This window comes from Euwallacea similis, chromosome 11, assembly GCF_039881205.1.
Source record: "Euwallacea similis isolate ESF13 chromosome 11, ESF131.1, whole genome shotgun sequence".
Classification (NCBI taxonomy): domain Eukaryota; kingdom Metazoa; phylum Arthropoda; class Insecta; order Coleoptera; family Curculionidae; genus Euwallacea; species Euwallacea similis.
In genome coordinates this window covers 3,264,547-3,281,774 of record NC_089619.1, presented here as the reverse complement: position 1 = coordinate 3,281,774, position 17,228 = coordinate 3,264,547, and the positions used below count along the sequence as shown (strand labels likewise).

Here is a 17,228-nt window from a genome sequence, read left to right as displayed (position 1 = left end):
TTAAGAAAATCTTACAGATGTTCCTCCTTAATCTACTCTATAATCACCATTTTTCTCCTGCTAAGATTTTCCTTTAAATGAGAACGCTTTTTGAAATGCTTCTGTAATCCATCTTACCAATACTGTTACCTGATAGTATTTCTCCATGTTAATGGAATATGATACTCAGTAGAAAATAGTGTCAAATCTCTGTTTTTGATACAAAGCCTCCTTTCATTACATCCCAAATCATCCTTTTCATGCGCTAAAGTCACAATGGCCAGAAAGTCATTTACGTAATCCGAAACGTCTGTTAATTTAATACGAAGGGTTTTAATCATAAAAGTTTCTGTTATTCTTTAAACGGTTAAATGCAAAGTGACTGATGATAGCTCTAATCGTTGAAGCGATTTAGATTTTTATGTTTCTGACGGCACAGTTTTGATTTGGGTTTCAACACCGTGAGCTCCCACATATTCAGTGAATAAAATGCTGGAACATAGAGAAAGGCGTTTCATATCATTCATTTTCTTCCATTGAATTTGTATGTAATTTGCTTCTATTGCAGATCATTCCGGAATCCGAATGAATACAATTAGGAAATTTGTTTAGTGAGCGTATATGGATTTAATCCAGTTTAATTTGCATAAAGAATTATCTTCTTTCCAACCACTGGTAGTCGCGTTGGTGAAGCTATGTTTCTCCCAGTATGTTATTCCATTTAAAACAGTTCCTTCTCTTGTCTTAGTGCCACTAAGCTATTTGTTCCCATTTGCAAATTATCATATATTAGCAGCGGAAGAATATTCACTGACAAGAAATATCGCTTTCCTTCGACCATTGATCACTGAGATAGACGCCTTGAACGAGGTCCAATATTATAGCCAATATATCCAGAACCCTTCAATAACACACAACAAATCACTAATACAGTCACTTCTTGTTTTATACAAAATTATGCCTACCAAAACTTTATACCTAACTTTCCTAAAGATCGAAAGTGTCTGCCTCCTAGTTAAAGTTTATAAAGTAATTTTGAAATTAACATGTACCACCTGTTCATATTTGCATATAAATTACACGTGTTTAGCGAACGAATAATAGGTGAATGGCAAATTCTTAATTTTCTTTGATCTCTCGTCAAAGTAGTATTCAGATTGTGGCCCGCCCACAAAGTGTCTTGTGATGAATATCAAATTGTAGTATTAATAGCGATTTTTCGTAAGACATATTTTATGGGATTAATATTTGTGTTGTGAAAGTAAGGGAGGAGGTTCAGTTTAAAATTAACATATTCGAATATAACCATAATAGCTATCCATGAAATTCCTACACACAAAAGGTAATTGAACGATGGAAATTTTGTAAAACTCCTGCCCTTAATTGGTGTATAAGGAAGTGTAATGCTTACGTTTATGGCGTTCCTTGTAATAGTAGCCTCTGAACTTCTATCCATCAATTGTGCTTCTCCCCCAGTCTCAAACTACTTTTCCTTGTTTCTGCAGGTTTTAGAGTCTTCCAGGCATCAATAAAACCTGTTTGAAACTTTTTAAAGTCTGATTCCCGCTTGCTCAATACGTATACAAATATACTTCGCTTTTATTATCCTTTCTGGCAAAAAAATCGAAGAAAATGGGCTATTCTCAACAATTTGCAATTTAAAAGCCCGTTCAAAAATAAACCTTCTTGAATCCCCTTTATTCTAGTACTATAAAGTCCGTTTCACACTAGAGATCAAGCGATGCTACGCTCACACTCAAATGAGCGTGGCGTACATTTGAACGCATAGAAGCATGATGCTCACTTTAGTGTGAGTACGCTGATTCCTTTTCAATGTATGAAATTTTGATCTTTGCTTGATCGAAGCTTGAGAGCCGTTATCGCATGAAATTCCTTTTGCACCATCGATGTCTACTCTTCACCAAAGTTTAAACACTCAAATGACAGCTTAATCAAAACAACAACTTTGCAGTACATCTAAATTGCGTTATAGTTTTAATTAATAGTTATTTCATTATAAGGCCGATAACGAATAAATAATGTATGGAGATGAAATTTGTAAACAGACGCATAACAGAGGTTTATAATGAACCTCAGTATGTATATGGGTATTTACGTATGGGCCGTGTGGTTCAATTGCTCATCCCAAGCGTTCTTAAAATGCATCAATATTCATTTGAAATTGTGATATTGTGGAATCTGTGATACTGTGAATTGTGAAATGTGTGAAATTGTGATATAGCCAAATTAAGTTAACTGAACATTTAATAGGTTAAAATATAAACTAAAAATAGCACAATAAATGATTAATAACGACAGAGCACTTCGAGACGTCTAAGTCGAGGCATCAACCTAATGGGGACTTTTAGGAGCACAAACATTTTAAACTTCTATTAGATGTTAAAAGCAACCAACGTTCCAATGTCCATAACTCATGTAATTTCATTAAAAGAACTGTTTAAAACCATTACACTAATAATGAGTACATGTCATTCAGATTCATTGATGATTTCCTTGGAAAAAAGTATATGTTACACATTTGCAGAAGAAGCAGCTCTTCGTTGAGCTTCGCCCAATTGCTGGCCTCAGCTTCTATTCGACCTTCTATCTAAAGGCCTGAAAAAATCTATTTTCACTCTCATTAACATAATCTACTATTTCATTGCATCACCGCAACCGGTTTTAACTGCAACCAAAAAATGTTCTAATAGATCATATGGGACATTCCACCTATCCAGTTCAGTCAAAGAACTTCTTCTATTAGGCAGCAAATTTTTTACCATTAGGCGTGTTCACTAGAAAATTCTTATTTTGGAAGTTCTGTGCATTGTGAATAACCCTCTGAAATATTTGCCAGTTACCTAAAAACTGATAGCGATGTCTTCACTTCAATAGTCTTCAATGGCAACTTGAAATTTTGGGGGAAGGGATCCGAGGAAAATTTTGCTGTAACTTCTTTGTACGCCATTTTTTTAGTAGCATACAGACAAATCATGGAATTTCAAACTACTTTTCATGAAAAAGGTGCTCTTGATTGACACCTTTAGGGTGCACCGTTTTCGAATTAAAGGAATTTGAAAATTTCGTGTCTAATTTGAAACCTAATCTTCATGGCTTGAAATATCCTTACATGATATGTGTCGATATTTTAAACGCCGAATTTAACTATGTATTCAGGAAAATAGAAATATAAAAAAAAATATATTAAAGTAATAGGTTATAATGGCGATAATAAAATGATGTGCAAAAAAGTTACAGCGAACTCCCCCTCAGTCTTCCATCCTCCAATACAAGCCACAGGTTGACATTTTGCAAAACGAAATGTAACAGCTTCTTCAATGTATCGTTAACTTAATACTCCAAATTTGGTGATTTTAACTGCTACCGTTTTGCCGTAATTGTTAAGAAACCTTTGCCATAGCTCCTTCTTTAAAGACCTGTAGCTCGTGTGGAAGGGCATATAGGCTCGTATTTTTGGGCATATGTTTATAGGTACTGTTTTCTTATTTTCGACCACATGATCCACCATTTCTTTTTGGTCCACTAATATCCGGACACTTTGTATGTTCCCAACAGGTTCATACGACGTTGAGTGTTCATTATAACTAAAAATAGCAGTAACTATATTCACTATCCAGTTTTCGGGACTCCGGACTACTTAAATCCAACTTAAGTTTCCAATAAGATGAAATTCTGACATCAATCACGTTTCATCGGCAGGTCTGGCTTCAATCGACAGTATATTGGATTCTTTTGATATTTAATATGTATGTATATTGTCTTTCGTCTTCCTTTATGTGTACGATTGGACGGATTTTGTAAATAGTGTGCTTGAAATTTGAGTCAAGCGTGGAAACTCCCGAAAGGATAGAAGTTATTTTCCTCCTGTCGATCTTGACCTTCAGAAAAGCTTAGAATTTGGATTACTCAAGCTTCAGTTACAGCTCTACATATTAAGTTTAAATTTGCATCACATGGACTTTCTAGTATTTGCTCAAAACGGTTTATATTCCCAGCACGTTTTGTATTAAGAAAAAAATTGATTTTCCCTCATTCAGTCGCAAAATGCAATTTTTCCGGTCTATCTGCATCTTCTGAAGCCTTTATACAGAAATAGCCAATTTCCTGTTTTGTGTGGTTTCGCCCACTTTAACATTACACTTTTTAATCCTCCTTCTGCCTAACGGCATATTAAATTTTAAACTCAGATATAAAAAAGCCCTCAGCTATTTAGCGTTAAACCTCATAAATATGTTTGGTAAACGTGTAGGTAGAGGTCATATTTTACTTTTAAAACTTTGTCAAACATATATGTCTTTCCTCACAAGACAAAGCTCTAAGGATATGATTACCACATTCGTAGAAATGGCGAGAACACCTTGAAGACCATTTTTTCCCAGCAAATAACTTTCTTCCTAGGGACTAAACTTTGAAATAAATGCCAACTGTTATGACTCTAAACAGAATAAACGGCAATTAGAAAACGGGAACTTTCTCTATTTGGGTTAATAGAGTCATTTGAGGCGTTTCGCAGCAGACTTAACTAAATTTATAAAAAACGCGTTAAAAGGGTAATTTATATTTAAAAAAGGAGGTATAATAAAATAACTTAAGCAAAGTAAATATGCCTAATTTACACATGCAAATTTGGAGTCATGTAAATCTCGAAATCCTTCTTAATAAACGGAGGCAGGTGGTTCGTACTGGAATGAGGAGAAGTTATGAATTTTTATGGGTTTTAATATCGTGATAGGATTAAGTGTTTAACTCCCCCTCAATTTCTTAGTACCCATATTTTGCCTTCAGTTTTAATTCACATGAATGTCTCAGCAGGAGCCGTAAAACCCCCAATTTTCTGTAACTAATTAACCCGATTTCAAGCGCGAAGTCTCTTTCCTCCAAAAACTTCATTAAAAATAAATCTCTTCGGTATGCCACTGGCCCTTTTCTGGTATATAATATGGAAAACGGGATTTCCACGGTAAGTCCTCCATAATTATTATTGCACATGGTGTCTTTAGAAAACTGGGAAATAAGTGGAAGGATTTTCCTTTATCCCTTAGCTTGGAGTAATAACAATCGATACTCATTTTCTGTTAACTCGGTCCATTTTTAGGAACCCGAAACCATACACTTTTGAGTCATTAATTTTCCTTTAAGACAACTGGGTAAATTCTACTGACTCCATTGCTATACTTAGTTCTAACTTTCGCTGATATTATGGAAAAATTCTATGCAAACTGGAAATGCATTTGACGCAAAGGGATGCTGTTGGTCCTTTGATGCCTGTTTGAGTTCTCACTTATTTCAAGTTCAGATGATTTAATTTTTTTCTTCTATAATGTCATTCTTTGATTTCATGCCCATCTTCGTTTCTCTTCTCCAGTGCTAATTTTTCAGCATATTCGAGAAAGCTCAGTCAGTCTTATATATTCTCATTTTTTATTGGCTCACTGTGTTCATCTTGATTTTCTTCAGACTCACTGAGTAGTCTAATTAAAGTTTTATATGGATTCCTTCCTCATCGCATCCTTAATAAGAACAAAAATAAGTTATCACTCATTGAAGTAGTTTTCTTTAAGACTTGGTTTTCTGTTTCATATTTTGAGCTTTAAAATCATGTTTTCTTTCATGTTTCTCTATCCACAAATGGCAACGTACTAACCTTTAAATATAACAATCTATTGATATTATCAGTTAATAGTTATAAGTTATCTAACTTTTCATATACATAATTATTATAACAGACGCTTTAGTAGAGCGACCTTGAAAGCTTTATTAATTTGAACAACTCTCCTATGCTCTTCATAAGGTTCTGTGAATTTTTTCATATTGATCGAGACGAATCTGAGAATATAAAACTTACTCATTAGAATTAATTAAATTGATTTTTCCAATACCATTTTTGCTCTATTTTTCTGCAGAGTTTATAATAATTCTTTATCTGTTTGCTTCACTCCATTTTTAATGAAGGAATGATACAAGCAACCTGATTGAAAAGCTCTCTTTCATATAGATTGGTCATAAAAAGAGGTGAAATGGCAAAACAGCAATATCTACGTTTGTAACGCAACGCTTAAGAACACTTCAGAAAAATCTAACGTGAACTAATTTGATTTTCAATAAAAATTCTAATAAGAGCTGCTATATTCGTAATATCCCAAATTTTCTTTTAAACCGATTTTACGTTGATGGCATTTTTCCAGATTTAGAAAATTTTTCACAATCACCGGAATATTTTCTGTACTCTTTCTTTATGGCTCCCATCACTGTTCCTCTGTTGCAAGCATGAAACCTATTCCTCACCTCCTCTTTCCAATTCCAAACGGCCTTTTTGATCTTCAAACACCCTTCATGTGAAATTTTGATGTAAAAATTCTGATTTAGTAGTAGTACAATAGTACAATAGTACAAAATAGTATAATAATAGCCTTGATGGACAAATTTTGAAATTTTTTAAGATTTCTAAAACTACCAAAAATATGTGAATTAATAAATGTACCTGACAGAAATATTAATAAGTTAGTATGGAGGTACGAAAACCTTGTTAATTTGACTTTCAGCACATTTAGTCAGGACATGATGAGTTAGATCGACATGGTGGTTTTAGCAGCAGAAGCCTTCGTTCTAATTCCAAAATCATTATAAAAAAGTGTCATTTTGTAATAAAATTTCATATTGCAGTGCTATAAACTTCGATGTTATTCACAACAATTTTAATATCAAATTTCTTCTCCGAAACTTATTATTAAGTTTCTAACACTTTTTTCTTGACTCCTAACTTCCTTGTGCTCCTTAACTTAAAAAAAAAAATGAAAATTAAAACTCCCAAATTGTTTTACATTCATTCGGAGAAATTCCTGTCCACCTCGATTGAAAATATTGAAAAACTTAAAATCCAATTAACTTAATTTTTTTTGCCCTTTATCCTAACCACTTCCGACCCTCATCACACACCAACTGATTTACGTTTTAACGAGAATGAACATGAAGTTAATGAGAAATCAAGGGCTTTGTTCCCACTAAAAAAAAACCTCTAATAAAAATTCCTCTTTGAAATCCCTATTAGCGCAAAGTGTAACTCGCGTGATGGTCAAACCAATATTCAAAACTAATAATGGGGAGTAGTAGTAATCATCAGGATAGTCTGGTTCAGTAATCCATTTTTAATACTAATATTGGATCATCCAAGAACTAGCAGACTTTTTTCTTTTCAGGTCACAAGAATCAAGTAGATTGAAGAGGATATTTTGGAGAAAATAAGATGTGGTGGTCATCTTTGAAATGGATTGTGCTTGGGATTACATTGAGCATGCTGGGAAGCAACGCCGATCCTTCTCCGAGGAATGAGGATATGTACAGAGAGCTGATGAAGCTGGATCAACTATATTCCTCTATTGCTCGTCCGAGGTATGCAAAGAAAATTTCATTGAAAACCGACTTATAAGCACAAAACTAAAGTTAAGCACAAATTGACTTCAGATTCGCCCTTTATACTTTTAATGTGAACTTTCTGAATTGAAGCATGAAGGTGCGTGAAGTTCTTAGAGATTTATGAGCTACATCAACTAAATATTTGTAAATGTCCTCTTACACGGATGTTGAATATTTTGCTAAGACATTCTGGTGTTAGGCAGTTTGCGCAGTATACCGATGACGCCAGAAGTGGGACAAAAAGTACAAAGGGCGTTGAATATATTGCGACTGCAAGAATTGGACAACCTGTATTCGCCCCGATCGAGGCCTAGGTGAGCAGAAATCGAACAAAATGGACTTATTTCGACTGAAAAATTTATAAGTTGTTTATAATTCCTTGCAAAGTCGAGCACAAGGAAACATTATATAATATAAACTGATACCACTATACATCTCTATCGTTAATTTCAATGCTCAAGGATGATCTAAGTGGAGGACACTGCATACTTTCGTGTACTAAAAGTAAACATTGAAAAATAGGTTAAAATTTCAGAAATTTACACAAAAAAGTCTTCTATCTTGCAAGTATGGACAGATTCCTTAAACTTCCTTGGAGTATAGTCCATATTCAACTTGAAGGTATCGATTTTTTGGAAGTTTTTACTTTTTGAAACCTCAGCTTGAAATAAGTCCTTTTTACCCTCAAAAATACATGTTTCCAGATTATAATGAATTCATTCATTTGACCATTTATGCAACTACATGTTTGTTTTTAACTAATGTTGTTCTGGCCAGTTCCAGACCTACTCACTTCCTTATCGTCTGGAGAAACACACTTTTACTCACTTTTAATTGCACTTGTGCTTGTTAATATCTCATCGCAGCTCTGCGTCACCTAAGGGCCATCGGACGGGGTTTAAACAGCAACAATATCTCTTTTACTAATGGAAATTTGAGCTTAACTTTTGCTAAAGCTCTGTGTCAGTTACAGAATACCTTACCATGTTTCTATTATGTGACGCGGGGCTTTAGGAAAACTGTAATTTTACGGATGAAAGGTAGAATGCATCCTTCACTTTTATTATAGATTTGGGAAACGTGGAGAAAAGAATGACGCACCCCACCGCAACAATCTGATGTCTCTTGAAATGTATGACAATAAAGTTCAGGTAAGTGGCATAGCCGAGCGAGAATTAATGGAGAAATGGATAACAACTCAGCTCTTCTGTGTTGTTTCATAATTTCCCTTCAATATTGCAGTTTTTAGTTTATAAAGGATATTTCAGACTCTCAAACTGTAAAAAAAATACTGCTCATACGATCTCTAAAAGCAGTTTAATTCCTACTTGTAGATTTGTCCTCGATTAAGATTCTTTAACTGAGTCGTTCTACGTTGCTTCCTAATTGCAAGTCGAAAATTTTTCAACTTATATAGAACATTAGGGACCGACTAAAAAGATGTAAAAAATTATAGCTATAGCTCAACTCTTGCTAGAGATGTTTTGAATTTAGCAGTTCCAGGTTTGCACTCGATTCAACTTGTAAGCGCCTCTCTGTTACATTATAATTTCACGTTTAAAATTTATATTTTATAGAAAAGATTCACGACTTTTGGTAATAATGCCGTTTATCTACCTCATATTTAGCAGAAATTATTGTTTTCAAAAACAGTCATTTCTGTTTCAGGGTTGTGCTTTTAAATTCCTTTGACTGAGCTTTTGTATGATGGTTTATAGTCTTACATTGATTATATGAAGTTTTTAGAAGATAGTCAATAGAATAGATCTATAAAAAAATTAGTCGGGCAAGCTCATTTATAGAAGAAGGTACGATTTTTTGAAATTTCTTAAAAATGGTTTCTGTTTTCATATATTTTTTCTCGTCGTACCTGTTGCTCTATAAGTGAACGATACATATTTGCAGTCTACAAAGGAAGTTTAGTGCTGTCGAGCTAAAAAAATTCTTTGATCGAGCTCATCTCTAGAAGTTAAGATTTCTATAAAATAATGGTTTCAGCTTTCAAAATTGTAGTTAGTTTCCTCGTTGTCTATTACTTTATAACTATTTACCTTTGAATATTTGCAATATATAGAGTAGATTTAAGGATTTTTCAGGCTTTAACAGATTTTTTTCATTTTTTAATATTTATGGTTTCTTTTTCTATTACTTTTCAATTCCGTCATATGTCGGAAAAAGTTTGAGAGAACTTTTGTTCACTGTTCCCACTTTGCTGCTGGTTGCTAAAGTTCAAGTTTCTAGGCGAATAAAGCTATAAATGTCACCATCGATGCACAATTCTTCAGGGATTATTGAACAAATAATTGATTGGTCATGAAGGGATTTTGAAATATTTAGAATCAGTTTTATAGGTCAATTTTAAATTTATGAACGTGTTGTTCTAGAGTACATTCATGAATTAAAAATATGCTCAGGAGTTCACAATTTTAAACGGACCACTGTTGCTCAATCCAATTTATTTTTGAAGAAACTTATTATCATCAATCTAAGGGAGTTTGTAGCTTTCAAGCCACAATCTCCATGTTCAAAACCTGAGAAGTTCAAAAGGTTTAAACGTCATTTACTAATACCTGGCAGGGACTTAAACCATTTGAGGTTTACTGTCAATATTTTCACTAACCCACCCACTTACCTTTAAAAAAATCCAATTTCTTCATTGTTGAAGCTGCCATTTTTCATCATTCTTTACTTCTCCCTTGTGAAAACATTTTATAGATATTTCCCAATTGAACTTCCCCACCAACAACTTAATAAAAATTGCATTTTCTTATTACGCCCTTCATACAGATGGATTGGAACGTTAGTTTTACAGTTTCGCTATTTCCTTTAAGTACGTTAATTGGAAAAATTTCTATACCGCCGAAGCAGTACTTATTAATTGAATTCGTCTTGCGTGTGTTTTTGCCCGCTGAGAAGCACTTTTACGGCTGAAACATTTAAATTGAATTAGACTATTGAAAAAGCAAATTTGGCAAATAGCATAAAATCGGTGATACCGCAGAAAGTTTCTACTTCAATTAGCTGACCATTAAAAGTGAAAATAGCGAGTGACAGGTTTAAAATTGTTCTGGTACAATTTGGAAAGCCGAAAAATGTTACATTAAAATGTTGTTAAGTCGTTAGTAGTAGTAGATCAGTAAATGGCTCATAAAACTGTAATATATTTTAAACTTTTTCTTATGAAAGGGAAAGTTTTATATCGGTCCACAATGGCGACGTTTCGTAGGAAGTATGGCAGAATCTATGTGAACGAGTACTTATGGAAACATGATTTAAAATTGGTTCGTGGTAAAGTAGTATCTTGAGGTTGCTGGCAGAGCGTTGATACACTTTAATTGCGCAGGTAAGGAAAGCTTCCAGAGTATTTCTCGCATCCAGAAGAATTTTAAAGGTTTCGAGAATATCATCCTTTCGGTAAAACCTAATAGATTCCTAGAGAAATTTCGAATCTCTACACGTCCGAGAGATATTGATTGGATAAACCTGTGAGATTTTTTCTCAGTTTTTGAAACTATGGAAACTCCTAAAGAAAAATATACCTACTCTCAGAGAAATGTATGACCTTTAAAAGTTTGGCCAGAACCGATTCGTAGGGATTCATAAAAGATTTTAGAGAACAGGTAATCCACAAGGATATTCAACAGCTGTAAAAAAATGTTCGTTCAAAGACTGATAAAGAATTAGACTATTTATCATGGGGATGTAATGGCGAGCTGAAACTAGCGTGGAATCTACAAGCATATTTTGTGGGTTTTTTAGAACTTATAAAGCCCAATAAAGAGTATTTCTACAGAAACTCTGAGACTATCTAATAATTCTGTAAGTGACCGTCAGGATTATTTATAATGAACCCAAGGGGATATAAAAAAACTCAAGAAATGCAAAATCTTGCTGAGGTATTTTGCCTAAGAATTCCTTGGATTAATTTAAGAACATTTGTTGGCCCTGTTTTTCATTCTTTTAAGATGACCTTTTCTGCTGCAACTTTCCCAGTAAATCCCGATTTTTCTAGAAATTCAAGGTGACTTATGGCAGTTTGCATTTTTATTATACCTATATCTGTTTGAAATGTAATTTTCTGAATTTTACAATAAGGAACGTAATTCACTATTAGAATTTGACGCAACATAAAATAAAATTAATAAAGAGATTTAAGCCATTACTATTGACTTATGCAAAAACGTGATGGAAAATATAAGGCTTGGCAAAATACTACTTGCGAAATGGGTAACTTCTGGAGATTATAATTTTCCATACATTTATTTCCAATAAATTTGGTTTTAAGTGCTAAATAAATTTAGTTGAGAAAATCGACAGAAGCAAAAGAAGTTGCAACACTCGCTAAGACACTTAGTATTTCCGTGATTTTAAAAGTTGAAATTTGTGGCATTTTATTGCTTTATTGACTTCTTTCACCTTCAGAAGACTCTGTCAAGCTTATTGAGGTTCAGACTTCTGGCAAATTCTTTTCTTGCTCTACTTAATATCATCTTGTATCCTGAAAATATCACTAGTATGAATCCAATATTTTCAAGAACAACTCTCCTGGTGAGGCCCTGTTATAGTCAGAATTTCTAAATTCTTTAAACCTTTTCTGGACCTCTTTGGAACGATCCTGTTCTTCCTAAACTCCACCACTAAATTCTACATTTACTAAGACCATCTTCGTCGTTTCAAACTCTGTTAACCATTAGCTAACATGACGGTGTATATTTTGACTCTTTGATATTCTAGCTTTCTAAAAAAGCCTGAACACTTGGAAACGCGGGACATCGCATTTTCTTTTAGTGACAAATAGTACACTTTAGTTCCTATTGAGACTATATTGATGTTGGTATGGGAAGTCGATTGAATTAAAGTTGTTCCGATTCCACCTTGAACATCATTATTTTAGATATTAATGACGTAACAAGAAAGCAAAAAAAATGAAAATTTTTGTGTTTTGTGATTTTTCTTAGTATTTGTTATGTTTTGAAGAAGGAAATTTTAAATTAAAATTTAGCGCGCTTATGATTTATCTTTATCAATAGTGGCTTTTAAGTCCTAACATAAAGTTGTGTTTTTAATCGACCACCCTATATATTATTAGATACTTTGAATTGTCTCCTCAGTAGCTTATTGCGTACTTTCTTGCCAACACGTTTCTAAATATCTGTAAAAAACTGAAATTAGTGGCTTCGTTTTTTTCTAACAAATTTCTAACAAATCTCACGCATGTCGCCCAAACATGGCATTTTTGGCTTTATAAACGTTTGGCAAGCAGATTTAAATTTTTTTCTCTAAAGAGCACGCGATGCGACACTTTACCGCACGCTGATTAACTCGAAGCAATGTTCGGGCAGTAATCCAGTGTGGGAACCAGCTATTTAGGCATGTAACCAATTAGAAAATGCATTATTTTTTGTAGTGAATGGAATTTTGTGGGACGAACCAAGCGAAGGCCCGCAATGTGAGATGAATTAACACAATAGAATTTCCTAATGAGTTTTTTACGTAATTTATCCTACGAGCGTGCCGCAAAGTGGTTTTGCCGGACGCAATTACGGGGTGAAAGTAAATTTTATATAAGAATATTATACAAAATATTTATTGTAACTGCGCCAAAATTGTTATTAATCCATTAAATTGTTGAGACGTGCGGAAATTGAAAGATCCAATAAAGTTCCCCTAGTAGATGCGGTACTCCCACCTTACCGCACGCTCGGAAGAAAAACCATGAAAGGTACATCCCCCCAATTAAATTCAGGAGTTGTAATGACAGTACATAGTATAATAATAAGACAAGAAATTCCAAAGTCCTTGCACTGTTTATGTCTTCAGGCATTTTCTTACAGAACCGCGGATTAAATTTTGCTTTCGTTGCATCTAATCCTCGAAAGCCGAAGAAAAAGTGAAAGCGAATGCAAATGATACCTCTATAATAGACAGGCAAAATTACCTGTTAATTCTACCGCAAGTAAGTAATTAATTATCCACAAATGTTTACTATTATGGCGTCAAATTTGAAATGTGTGCTCAAAAATTTCCAGTTAAAACCGTCTAATTAACGTGAACAATTTAACTGAACAAACTCGGGCGTGTTACGTTGATGATAAGCCAGCCAGACACATAGTTATTTGTCCTGATTACCTAAATAGCAATTTTTGGGGTTGTTGGCCAAATATCCGAGTGAGACAGGAGTTTTTCCGTACGGCAACAAAGGCAGAAATTTTGCGAAGAGTAATTAGCGTTGAGATGCTGTTTTCGCTTAAAGAATATGACACTACTTCGTTAAATACTGTTGATTGGTATGTGCAAATTGGAGCCCTCATTAAAATTTAGTAATCGGAATAGGAGAAAGGAGTATAAAGAAGAAAACTGTGTGGTTGCAAAATAAAAAAAATATACAGGGTGTCCTCGAATTGCGTGGCCAAAATGATATCGCAGATTATTTAAGTAAAAATAAGTCGATTTAACTAAATTTGTCTTAGTCCAAAAGTTGATAATCACGGAGTTACAGGGTGTTAAAGTTGAAAAAATAAATCGCATTTTCTTTAATATCTTTCGATTCCTTTGAGCTAATTTCACGAAATTTCGTATCTGAGGGTGTTTTAGAGTGCCAAATTTAAATTTATTAACCATTTAGTTGTATTTTCTAGAGGGCACCACAAGCGACCTTTGGGACACATTTAAACCTCTGTAACTTTTTTGTGCCATAGTGTATGTCATTTTGGCATTGAAAAATCTTTTTTCCTACCTTTTATACTTAGAAAAGGTATACTTTATTGAAGTCGCTAGAAGCAACGGTTTCTGAGAAAAACGCATAATTCTAATGCGCCGCACATCTGCGTTATCACTTTTAAGTAAATATCTTAGTTGGCTATGTTTTTTAATTGACATTTTGACACTTGAATTTATTCAAAAATAAAAAATATATATAAAATGGTAAACATTTTGAACATTTACTGTGATAGCAAATTAAATGAAAAAAAAATTAAATCAAAACCTTACATAAGTTAATTTAATTAATTAGTTAATTTTATTTCTCTTTGTTGTTGTTTCTTTGTTAATTATTATTTATATTTTATCTTTAGTAATAATTGTTTTTAAAAAACTTGAACACTTTTTTTTTTAACGGGAAATAATTTTAAGTTAATTTACATGCATCATTAGCTTTACATACCTTTTCTAAGTATAAAAGGTAGGAAAAAAGATTTTTCAATGCCAAAATGACATACACTATGGCACAAAAAAGTTACAGAGGTTTAAATGTGTCCCAAAGGTCGCTTGTGGTGCCCTCTAGAAAATACAACTAAATGGTTAATAAATTTAAATTTGGCACTCTAAAACACCCTCAAATACGAAATTTCGTGAAATTAGCTTAAAGGAATCGAAAGATATTAAAGAAAATGCGATTTATTTTTTCAACTTTAACACCCTGTAACTCCGTAATTATCAACTTTTGGACTAAGGCAAATTTAGTTAAATCGACTTATTTTTACTTAAATAATCTGCGGTATCATTTTGGCCACGCAATTCGATGACACCCTGTATATATCGGGATAACGTTAGAAACGTTCTCTATAGTTAACAATCTTGTATTTGTTTAAAGACAAAAGTAGCAAGGCAAACTAACGAATTTACTACTACTCGACAACTTCTCTGCCCTTCTATCTCTTAACTTTCTGTCCCTCATTTCTTTTGTCTTAACTTTTCCCAGTTCTGGAGGTTCTTCAGACCCAAGGGAAAGTACCTGCTAGTCCCGATTTCCCACAGGCAAATCCCACACATGGCCACTTAACACACTCGTTCCACACTGCTTTGTCTTCAAGACAGCTCTGTCAGACTGTCCCTCATCTCATTATCACTTCCAATGTGCCATTAATTGTTAACAAAAAAGACCTCTTAGTATTTTATCGCTAATGTAGCCGTTTTCAAGATAAAAAATTATTTCTACTTTTTGTACCTACCACAAAAAAAAAAACGTTTGTGGAAGCTCATGTAAAATTTGCTTTATCATTAAGCAAGGTACCAGTTGATGCGTACCAGTGAATTTTTCAGTAATTTTCAACATTTATTATAATTATATTTAGTTTTAAAATAATTTTTGTCTTTTTTGTTAACAGTTAATGAAACATTTGAAAAAAAATCATTGGCGTACCTTTTTTTTCCTTAAAAATATGTCATGGCATGACCATATAAAAACTTTAACACTCTGTATCTTGGCAACTAAGCGTTTTCTGACCTGGGTATGTATAAACTTTTTTACTAAAAAAAACCTCAGTAATACTAACTACACCATTCGAATTGTGTATTTTGATTTTTTGAAATGCCGTCCAAGGGAAGATACCAGATATTCCTAAGGGAACATACCAGTCCTTTGTTATTTAGAGTGTCTTTAGGCTGGAGCAAAATTGAGCCAAACTGCATTTTGCATGGAAACGATTGTGTGGTAAATAGATCAAAATTTGGCATCAATGGGTCAAAGTAAAAAATTTATGTGGGTGTTCCATAATATATTGTTTCTACATATTTACACAGCTTTTACAGTTGGTTGGTTCATTAGAGAATTACAATCATCTGGCATGTGTATACTGTAATTTTGTTATGGTTAACACCATTCTATCGAATAAGCTGTAAAATGGAATATAATAATATGGATTTTGCAATGCGTAATCAAGTCTTTAGTAAATTTGTTCAGCTGAACAAAGACAGAAGTACCAAAAATCGTCATTGTTTCTATATGCATAAATACCGTACAATAATTTTTAGATTTTTATATCCAGGTCTTCGCTTATCTAACATTTATTTCTCACATTTTCCTGAGTAAAATAATGTTCATCCTTAGATGCAAAAACTATTTAAACAATTATTTAATGTTCAATAATATTTTGTCAAGTCAATTCGGTTAATCCAGGTCTCTTTAAGGTTTCAAAGTCAACTTATAACCAAAAATTTATGCTTTTCGATGGAGTTAACAAATTCAACAAAGTTTTGAAATTGACCAAAATTGGATGGATCTTATCTAAATCTATTTTTTAACAATCTGAAATGGTGGTAATCTTAATTTATGTAAAAAAAGTTCTAAAAATGTTAGTTTACCAAGCTCTTCACCTTAGTCAATTCGACTTTAAGCCATCATAAGGAATCAAAGTTATAAAACTTTGACTAATTTAATTAAAAAAGTCATACTTTATTTAAGTGCGAATTACTGCCATTTAAACAAGTCTGAATGTTAATATTATTGTCCTGCTTCGTTGAGTTAAATTTTCTGGTACATTTGAGTTTTGGTCAGCTCTAACAAAGACATCTCTGAATAGCTTCGATTATTAAAATTCTGCTACCAAAACTGGATTAATGTAGACTGAAAATGAACCTTTTTCAAAGTGTTAATCAGTACAAATATTTTTTAAATAAAATTATATATATTTAGACATAAAAACTCAACTATGATGCAAAACCTTTGATTGAGTATCCTCCAAGACCTCTTAGAACCTAAAAAATTCCCTGTCCATCCTCTTTTCAAAATACTAATATTTGGTATTCTTTTTTAAAAAATTTGTAGTTTTGAATCTTCCAAACTAATCTAAAAAGATCAAAGGAAAAATCTTTCAAATGCAGATTCGATGGTCCAGTAGCCGTATTATGGATACTATCAAAGTGGTATCACCTGGTACATTTTCATTAAAAATCTCCCTTAAAATCACAGGAAATTTCCCTTCAACAGTGAACTTTATACCACACTGAAGTTGGTACCTGCTAATAGTAAACCCAACTTAGTTTAGTTTTTGTCAGTACCAATTTTGCTTGATTTAAGCCGAGCATGAACACATTTC

The 17,228-nt window shown here is 33.2% G+C and overlaps 1 protein-coding gene across 3 annotated transcripts in view; it reads left to right on the top strand.

Moving 5' to 3' along the window:
* The window catches only part of LOC136412088 (uncharacterized), a 29,189-nt gene that overhangs the window by 4,215 nt on the left and 7,746 nt on the right, over window positions 1-17,228 (top strand). For 2 of the 3 annotated variants that reach the window (XM_066394984.1, XM_066394983.1), the window contains exons 2-4: window positions 7,197-7,389; window positions 7,617-7,727; window positions 8,483-8,564. In XM_066394984.1, the coding sequence (XP_066251081.1) occupies window positions 7,244-7,389; window positions 7,617-7,727; window positions 8,483-8,564 (339 nt within the window). In that variant the 5' untranslated portion in view covers window positions 7,197-7,243. Of the gene's footprint in view, window positions 1-3,640; window positions 3,747-7,196; window positions 7,390-7,616; window positions 7,728-8,482; window positions 8,565-17,228 lie in introns of those variants that run through there. The other variant, XM_066394982.1, reaches the window with a different exon arrangement.